The sequence below is a fragment of the Pygoscelis adeliae genome, unplaced genomic scaffold (assembly GCF_000699105.1).
Source record: "Pygoscelis adeliae isolate BGI_AS28 unplaced genomic scaffold, ASM69910v1 Scaffold582, whole genome shotgun sequence".
NCBI lineage: Eukaryota > Metazoa > Chordata > Aves > Sphenisciformes > Spheniscidae > Pygoscelis > Pygoscelis adeliae.
The window spans coordinates 1,152,619-1,162,810 of record NW_008824281.1 but is presented as its reverse complement, the minus strand read 5'-3'; the positions used below and the strand labels follow the sequence as shown (position 1 = coordinate 1,162,810).

The 10,192-nt window shown below is 45.6% G+C and overlaps 1 protein-coding gene across 1 annotated transcript in view; it reads left to right on the top strand.

Moving 5' to 3' along the window:
• The first annotated feature begins 1,170 nt into the window (after window positions 1-1,170).
• Window positions 1,171-10,192, top strand: part of FEM1A (fem-1 homolog a (C. elegans)) — a 13,912-nt gene continuing 4,890 nt past the window's right edge. The window contains exon 1 of the mRNA XM_009318431.1: window positions 1,171-1,187. Coding sequence (XP_009316706.1) covers window positions 1,171-1,187 — 17 coding nt within the window. The remainder of the gene's footprint in view (window positions 1,188-10,192) is intronic.

Here is a 10,192-nt window from a genome sequence, read left to right as displayed (position 1 = left end):
TACAGCATCTGGGAGGAGTAAATCAGAGACGTTTCTAGATTTCGGCAGATGTGTCTGAGAGCAGAGTCTAGGCAGAAACTGAGGGAAATGGAAGAAACTAGAGAGGTGCAATGCCGTGTTACCAGTAAGGCTGCTGGTTTTGCATACATGCATGGCTCCCAGATGTTCTGAGCCGGTGTCACCTCAAACGTTCCCGGAGCCTATAGGTGAAGCCATGCAAAATGGACTTACTCATAAATACTACCGGTAGATGTGGATTTTTCCATGCCCTTGCAGACCACCACTGACCCAGGGACCACGACTGGGGAACCGCTGGTGTGTCCGGTGAATTGACACTTCGTAGACAGACTTGAGGGCCAAATTCTGTGGTATCACAGGAAGAGGGCACTTCTGCTAGCTTCAATAGACCAGTGCTGACTTGTGCCACCAGATAATTGCACATTGGTTCCCTAATGGCACAAACCAGCAGATTAAGTGGTAATACAGTGTGGAGAGGAGGACACACAAAGTGGTAGAGGGAAATCCTCCAGTGTTTGAGGAGGAGAGTAAGAAAGAGAGGACATTCTTTGGTATAGAAATCCGGACTGCCCTAGCAACCAGGGAGCCAGAGACCAGCGCTGCATAGCGATCTAGATGCGTGGTCTTCGGAAATTGTCATCCTGAGACCCGCGGATTGATAGCAGAAATCCTGGCTCCTTCTGCCATAATCTCAACTTCATCTCTGATGCCAGTAAACAGGGTTTCATGCTGTTTGCCCTGCTGGGCATTTCAGATAAGGCTATAAAAACTTAGCACATTGCCTTTGCATAATTAGTCAAAGACCCTGACAATAGCTTTTTTTTTGTAGAAGTAAATAATCATCCCTTACACTCTACATACGCACACGCACTACTGAAGTCTACTCATTTAACTCGCTTTATCCAACCTAAAAATGGCTTGCTTTCTGTGGTACTACGCATTTGGAAAGGCGCTATAGTAATATAAACGATCCCTTGTCACTGCAATTCTATATGTGCCCCAGCAATCAACTGGACTAAACTAGCATTCCTGGGGTGAGAATAGAAGAGGAAAGAGGTTCACCCTGAGAGCACCCTGAGGCTGAGCTGAGCAAATGATTCAGGCAGGATAATTTAACTGGTGTTTGCAAAATTTTCTCTCTCACTGGACCCGATGGCAGCTAGTCCCCCGTGAGTCCCTGACCTTCATACTCTGCAGGCTGCCTGGGATGGTTGACATAAACCACAGGACTTTTTTTCCTGTTCCCTGATTGTCAGAGCACACAACAATTCTGGTGTAAATGTTGTTGCATCTGCTTTCTACAAATACTATTAGCAATGCCTCTGTAGCATGCTCTCATGATAGCTGTGCCAGGAAATGCCTCCTCATGAATGAAGATAGAAAGGAACATGCATTCAGCAAAAGCCAATTCCTTTGGCTGTTACAGGTGGGATTTGCAGTTAGTTGGGTATCTGATCCAACCATTCGGCTACAGTTAGCGGAGACAGACAGATATCTCTGGACAAGAAGGCAACCCGCCAGTCAAGTCCTGTCTTAGGGTGAGATTAATTTTTGCACCGACTGCAAAGGGAGCCCGTGTCACTCACTTAACACTAAAAGCCTAACTGTTAATAGGCTAAAGTTACATGAGAAGAATCATACCTAAAATACTTTGCTTGCCTCCTAAATTCTAGTCTTGTGCATGAACAAAATCATTGGGTAGATGGATACCATGTGATACATTGCCTTATTTCTATCTTTTTGCTCCCAAACACTCCTCTCATTTTTTCCTTTCATCCCTCCTGTTCCTCTGCCTTTTTCTCTTTCCACCTCTCTCTGATTGCTGAGCAGCTTTTTGACTTTTCCATCAATAAGTCTAAAGAGCATTTGCAACCGCTCTGTTCCCCCCTTCTCTCCTCCCTCCAGTTCCAAGTCAGGCAAGCTCATCGATCAGAGGAGCTCAGGAAATATCTGGTGTTTTGTTGTCAGGATGATAATAACATTGCAGTTGTGAATGGGCTGCTGCAGGCCTGATCATGGACACCTGCAGGGTTTGTTTAATTGCATTTAATGACAAATCCTATACAGAGGAGCATTGCCAGAGAGATTTATTATCCGCCAAAGAGGCAAAGCACAACAGCTCAAAATATAATTTGCACTGAGCATTTTTCCCCCTGCCTCTCTTTAAACCATTGTAATAAATAACAAATCGGGTAAAGTGGGCACCACCAGCCTGAGAAGGAGGTGGGGGGCAGAGGACAGAGATTGAAACCAAAGGAAATAACAGCAATAAGGCCACACTGTTCTTTCTACCATCCCTGTGGTCTGGTATATAGGAAATACTGTTTGTTTAATTTACAGCCTGGAAGTGCAGCTGGGGATCTCTCTGTGATGAGCCAGCCTCTTCTAAGATAGCTGGAGGCTAAGCTCTTGAGTCCCCACTCTTTCTAACCAGGCTTTTTTTCACCATGTTCTGTAGCTAAGTTTAGATCCTATCTATATAAACAATTACGAAGAAACAACAGCGGCCTCTCAGCGCTATGGGGTTCATCTGCCATGGTTACAAGGAGCCATAAGCTTCCACACTGTTGAAATCTCTAGGACAAACTAGAAGTGGCAGATCCCATCCTGAAAAATATCACATTGAGAAATATGGCCCTAGAGAGACAGATCACGCTATTTGAAGTCTAGACAAAAGTCTCGCACGCCTCTGAGCCTGGAATTAATGTTTTCTACTAAACACCTTGCTCCAAAAAGGGAATGCATGTGTGTAAAAACAGCAGAGGACCTCCTCCCTTTCTCAAGCCGAACAGTTACTTCTTCTATTTTGATTATTACATGGTTGTCTAGCGATAATTTGTGGCAAATATCTTCCTGGACCTGGTGTATCACTGTGCTGGGCAGCGTTGTTCCAGAACAAGGACTGTAAAGTGTTCTTCTCACCTGAAATTACAGTCCAGGTTAACACTTCCCAAACTATCTTCTCTCTCTCAAGTTTATCCATCTCTACAATTCATTCTCTCTTCTATTTATCCTTGGCGGAATACTGAATTGTCCTGGGCAGCTTATTTCTAAAAATTGTCTCGCCCCCCCCAAGCGTTTTCATTTGATACACTCTGTGGCAGGGCAGAGAGGAAAACACGTGACGGTTTAGAGGAAATGCCTTAGTTTAGGAAATCCAAGCCCAGGCCAGGAACAGGCAGGTATCAGAGGAAAGCTGTGTGCAAGGGGTGCATGCTCACTACTGTTCCACTTTATATTCAGATTCAATTTTGCACTCTAAACGGTGCACCCCGGGAAGTTTGGGGATGACGGCAATCTTGTACGAGAAAATATCACCCTTCTGCAGTTGTTTGGTCTCTATTTTAATGTAGGTAGCAATCAGCAGTTGGCAATGTCATTACACAAACACAGTGTAGGGTAACACCTGGACTGCAGTTTTATCTGATTTCCTGGACAATGGCAGTATCACTAATACCCCCTGTTAAATAAGACCACCTGGACATCTCCTGGTATCAGCTCTAGCTATCACAAACACACTTGCTACCTAGGCTAGCACAATGGACTGTTATCTCCTGAGCAGCACAAATCCCCAGATTGAAACAACCCATCTGGAGTTTGATTAAAGTGTCCATAGAAAGCACATATGTTTTTTTTTTTAAAAAAAAGCGAGGGAGGGAGGGACTGGCCTGCTCTCTGTGAGCTTGCACGGGGCACAACCTCTGTCAGCAGCAGCAAACCCTCTCCTTTTGCTGAACACTCTTTCTCCTTCTGTGAAAGGAGCCTTTCACCACAGCAGCTCTGCAGAGCCGAGGCCATTGAAGGCTACTTTTGTTTCTTTCCCTTTATTTTTTTTTTACAACTGCTTACAAAAGTACATTTAACAGGCTTGGTTGGAAGACGGGAAGGATGCCGTCCCTTGTTTGATTTCAGTGGCTGAGGTAAGTAAGCCTCACTCGGACAGCGGCGGTCGAAAGGAATAAAGTGAGATCCTTTCCATGGATGTGAGCCAGCATTGTCCTTTCACACCTCATTCATGCCATATGCGAGGTATTAACAGGAAAAAGCTGGGTAGTGGAAGCAAAGCTGAACCTGGGGTGAAATAAAGATTGCTCATCAACAAATTCAGAGAAAAGGAAACAGCAAAAAGATTTTGTTTTTCTTGCTTAAATCAGTCACTCAGTAGGATTCCAGGAAACTCGGCACTATCATTATCTTTTTCTTTGCTAACTGATTCCTTTTCTCTAGCATTCCCGAGTATATATTGCATTTGCTTATTTTAGTCAGACCAAAACACAACTGAGAGATAGACAGAGCACTCCTGGAGAAGTTTATCATTGGGTAAGGAAAAAGGAGACCCTGCTGAGCCCTGATATCCCTGAAAAAACACTATCCAAATTTTTATAGGCATATATAATCTCCTGAGTGAGAAAATGGAGCAGAAACTCACAGGTACAGTCCCCAGATTGGACAGACGATTATAGTGAGATTTGACATGGTCTCACAAAGAACAGTTTTTTGGTTTTTTTTTTGCACTGCAAAGGGCAGCATCCATCCCTGAAATGAGAAACAAGCGTGGGAAGAATGAGAACAACTGAGGAAGGACAACAGAAGAAGACGTGCAGGAGGATGTCCCTAAGGAGGAAGTGCTGCTCTCGGTGGTCTGGCTCTGTGTGGAAGACTAGTGATTTTGTTGTTCTGATTTCTAGAGGTGACAACAAATCATAGCCTGCCATACAGCGCAGACCTGCACCCTCGCTGGCGGGGGACGGGCTGGGCCACAGGGCAGCTGCCCACGGAGAGCCCTGTCTGCAATACAGCCGCTCCGGACCTGAAAGCTCAGTATGTATTTAAGTGCTTTGGTAAGCTGGAGGTCGTATCGTGACTTATTCTGCTCCTCCTTTCCCATCCCCTTGAAGTGAACCAAATTTGGGCTCTGAGTGAAGCAACAGAAGCGTCCGTGAAGAACCAAGCTGTGGGGCTCATCCTGCAGCCCTGAGCAGCCCTCCCTAACCACGGCACTCAGCCGCTTTCACTTCAAAGTGATTTCACATAGAAATCAACTATCGTTATCTTCATATTGTGGACGGAGAAAAGTTAAGTGTCTCGCTCAAAGACCCCACAACAAATCTGTGGCAGAGTTAGGACTCAACCACCAGCTGCTGAGAGCACGGAGGTCTGCTGGGCACTCAGAGACCCTGCTTGTACCTTGGTGCCCGGAGGGGATTGTTTTGAAAGTCTAGCCCTTTGCTTCCAACAGGGCTTTAAAAAATGAAAAGAGCAAATTTTCAATACCACCCAGAGCCTCTATTCTCAAAGGTATTCAGGTGTGAAAATGAAACTCCTGAATCCTGCTGAGGCCAGTGGTAAAAGTAAGTACTGAAATGTCTTTAATAATTTGGGTTGTTGGTGCTGTTGAGCATTTTCTTTCTTTTTTTTTTTTAACCTAAACAGGATATGCTCAGCATTGCACACATTGTTATTATGGCACATGTGATTTAGGAACTTAAGTCCTTTTGGCTTGACCTTCAACTAGGTCACTTAGGTTGAAAACAGAACCCTACTTGGTCAGTTATCTGTAGAGCTGGTGCAGCAGAGCACCAGAGCATATTACAGCAGATGTCTACAAGGTGAAGACAGTTCACTGACCTCCAAATCTCTGTGCTTTGTAGTTTACAAACATACTCTACAGTCCTTGAAGCCAGTCAATAACATCCAGGTTCTTAGTGGGTCCTAATACTTCTTTGTTTGCAGCTGGTATTGAACAGGTTCTATTTCCTACGTGTCTATTGACCTGTTGCAACTTCTTACGCCAGTCTCTGCCTCATTTGGTGCCTCTCTAAAAGGAGGTAGCGATTCCTGCCTGTTAGGAAGATGGCTAACAATTCTCCGTCTGTCTAGAAGCCTGTATGTCCCTCATCGCTTTTGTATTTGAGCACTTTATTCCATCACGACTCCTGCGAGGTAGGTGCACGTTACACAGCAGAACTGTGGCAGGGGATAGAGGTGGTAACTGCCCAAAACACACAAAGGGAATTGGTGGCTCCGCAAAAGCAAACTGAGCCTAAGGCTTAGGTCTAAATTTGATGCTCCTGCTACCTTGCCATTTGCCTCAGAGCCAGTCTGTTGTCCTTTCCATTTGGGAAAGGGGGGGATCCAAAGATACTATTGCTATTATCATCTCAGATAATCTGTGGGGCAGGAGCGGAGCAATGCTTATCCCAGGAAATGTATTGCCAAAAGAGTTTAACAACTGTACAAATCACTGTCCTTTGATGATGCATGAAAGAAAAGATCCATGTATCATAAGCAAGAACGACCCCCCCTCTCTTTTACTTCCCCACTGATATATTAAATCTAGAAAAATTCAGAGGGCAGCAGTGCAACCATTAATGTTGAAATTGCCAGGCTGGTGTCTAATGTAAATGAAACTACATTGATTTAGTGTTACCCAACATGTCTCTCCTGCTTGTTCATCTTCTGCAGTCTGATCAAAATCCTTCCTTCCAGGTAGCTGTGGCCTCATGCCCTATATAAGCACAGAAAATAATGTCATCACAAGCCTTAATGATGAAGGTAGTTATAGGACAAAAGCCCCTGCAGCAAGTTGGGTATTGGGTCATTGTTCCTGATAATGTCATGGTGCCATTTCTCCCTATTTTTAGAATTGTTCCCTTTGTACAGCAAATTTCTCATGTAGTTGCTTAACTATATAGAAGATCTTGTCTTCACTGGACCTAGTGGCAAGAAGCCATCTTCCTCTGACTTCTGGAAATCAGACAAACCCCTAAAAGCTGAAGAGATTGATAAAGACTTGGTACACAGCTGCCTGCAAACCTAAATTTAAAGTTTGAAAAAATTAGGATCTTGACTCAGTCTGCTGCTAAACCTTAATGCAGTGGCAGACTGAGCACAAAGACTTTGCAGAAAATTTTGCAGGCATCTAAATTATCCGCTCACAGTTTCAGAAGTAACTCGGGGATTCAGTAAATCAGCATGGACTTAGTTCCTAAATTATTTATATGCTTTTGGAACTCTTAGCACAGATCCAAACTTCTCCACATTTTGAGGGAAGAGGTGTGGAACAATGGATTAGGAACTTTTGAGCCTTTCCTGCTAAAAATGTTCCAAACTATATATCCAAGCCCTTTTATTGTTATCTACTTCGTATATTATGGTTGTCTCAGACTCCTTAGAATGAATTGAAGCTCTTTGCCTTTGGTTGCCCTATAAGCCCAGAAGATGCAACCTGTAAATTCTGAGTTTGCAGTCTAAATAAGCAAGACAGATAAAGAACAGTTATTATTCCCATGTTATTGGCAGGGAAATAAGACATAGGAAGATTAAATGACCAGCCCAAGGTCACAAAAGGAGTCTCTAGCAAAGGTGGGGTCTCAGCCTACATTTCTTAAGTCTCTGCCCAATACTTTAGCCATCCATTCACTTGCTTTTTAAGTACCCTGTCATTATTTCTGTGAAGAAAATTATGCAACTCCTCCAGCAGCCAGTACTGTGTAATTCAGCTTGTCTGAAAGGGAATATGAAATGGCAGTTTCAAAAAAAATTAACCCTCCTGCCACACAATCTGGCAGTCCTGTCAAAACGTCTCATTTTTTATCTTCTCTTCCTCTGGTGGGTATTTAATTTCCCTCTATATTCTCAGAATACTGGCTGGGGCTTTATCTGCATTACCCTGCAAAACCTTCACAGGAGTCTCCAGGGCCTTGTGGAGGACGTATTCTGTAGATGAGGGACGTGATAGTTTTGAGCCCTTCGTTTCTATCCCAGGTGTTCAGATCCTCCCTCCGTTACTGGTAGCTGTCACTTGCATAGGAAGGTTTCCTGGCAGCTTCTCCGATAAGCAGCAGCAGCTCAAGCTCTGCAGGAGGACACGGGAAGCACCCCTGTGTGCAGTCGCCCATCGCAGCACTGCACCACTCGGCCACGCTTTTAGATGGGGTGTTACACGCTGGCAGATCTTTTATTCCTGAGTGCCGTGTCAATGGAAGTAGGAGCTGCACCTCTGACGCCAGTCTGGTTCAGGAGACTCTCCACCTTCGGGTGATGTCTCCGTCACCCTGGTGCCCTGGTTTGGGACACCAATTCTTTCAGCGGTGACCTCGATAAGAGAAGCCAAAGGACGCAGAACCAAGGTGACACAGGAATTTGATCAGGACGAACCAGGGTGCCTCTGGTTTCTGCCCCTCGCAGAGTCAAAACCCTGCCCCAGACCTTTCAGGCTGATGCAGTTACAGCCCATCTGCTCCAGGCGAGCAGCGTGGCCACCCCCACGTTCGGCTGCCTCTGACTTCCCAGACCAAATAATCCCTTTACAGCTGGGTCGGGGGCGAAGTATTGAGGCTCGAGTACGTTTCATATTCACGGATCTACAGGGAGAGGCTGTTGTGACACTACTCCTTGTGCTCTCTATTCTCTTTCTCATTACTGATTTCTTTATTCATGGAAAAAACATTTTCATCAGCTGCACTTCTACCCCGTGATGTTTCTGGCAGCCCACCCAAGAACTGGGGGCAGGCTCTGATGTAATTTGGGGACCTAAAAAGCCTACCTGGTATTCCGGTGAATTCCGTATGCATTCTACGGAGGGGAAATTAATAGGAAGCTTTAGTTAATAGATACTTCAGATAAAAGTGCGAGTGCATCTGATCACCATAGCAACATGAAAAAGCCAGCAGGGAGAGGAAATGTCACCGTGTCTGTGCCTTGACCTGCAGCATAAACAGCCTAAGTGCTGTGAATGTCACACAGGGATGTTGGCAAGTGGGGACAGAGTCGCGTACAGGTGCACAGCCCCGCATGCACACAGCCCGCTCACGCGTTCAGCCGTTACATGTCTGCACACAGGGAGCTGGTGCAGACAGACACGCCCGTGAAGGCTGACACGTTAATATTAACACGAACCCCATGTGCCCAAACTCATTGCTGACAGCTACTTACTTAGGAGAACACAATTTTTAGCTCGTGACCATAGGCGCGTATTTGCACATCTGTGTGCAGAGGGGACATGGGAATACTCCCACCTAGCAAATGTTCCAGGGCACAGAGCCGCTCCTCCTGTCCCGGCGTGCAGGCAACTGCAGTCGCACAGCACGGACACACTGGAGACACTCAAGACACCTTCGCTGCTTTTCTTTTCAAGCGCGAAGCCGCTGCGTCCCCGAGCACATCGCACATGTAGATGACACACTCGCACGCAGAGTCAGACCTTGTGTGGGAATTCTGCCACGGACACTTTGGCTCTGGCTCTCAGGAGCGCTGAGCACCTGCTGCTCCCGTTGACTTTAACAGCTGCTGAAGTGAAAATTAGGCCCACGCTGTCTGTTATGCAAAAGCAGTTTCTTAGCAACAAAAATGATATTCTGTGTGAAGGCAACATGCATTAGCAGGATAATCCTAGGTAATTCCAGACAAGACCTAAATGGGTGGATGGATGGACAGACTGAATAATAATGACAGCCAGAATAATAATAATGGAAATAATGAGGCTAATCTTATTTCCCCGGAAAGGAGAAGAAACAGCTATAAATAAAATACAACAGGAGAAACCCTGTGCCAATTCCCCGTATAAAGATTACAGCCACTTAAATTCAACTTATGACCTAAAAATAGGTTCTGGTAACTAAAGCTTCGCTCATCTAAGCTAGGCTATTTATTGCCTTGAATATTTTTCCCTCCCTCCAGCCATGTATTATCGTTCAGGAATGAAGAAAGCTGGACATCCTGTCCTATGGCAGGGATCAAAGGGAATAAATCTGTGTTTGCTGTTAGGGATGAGGCTTTGCTGCCTCCGGACTGTCTCGTCCTAGGCAGAAAAGCTGTACCTTAAAACGCTCTGTCAAACCCAAGCGATTCGCTACAATTAAAACCACGTCAGACTAACGCTGTACTAGCATGCTGTGTAGCTATTGTACTTTGAAGTTCAATCGGTTCGAGGAATTTAACAGAAATAAAAACCTCCCATGAGATTTACACACGCCGTAAAGTCATAGAAAAACTACAGCCCAGATCGCATCTGCTCTGCGCAGAAAGGGAGATCCCGGGTCGCCTTTCCCGGGCTCTCAGGCCGCCCTGGCACAAGGACCAGGGTCTCCTTCCCGTCCCTGGGCCCCATCTCACACCCAGCTCCGCTCCCTCCCGCCCCGGGCCCGACTCCCCCAGGGTCCGCGGCGCCGGT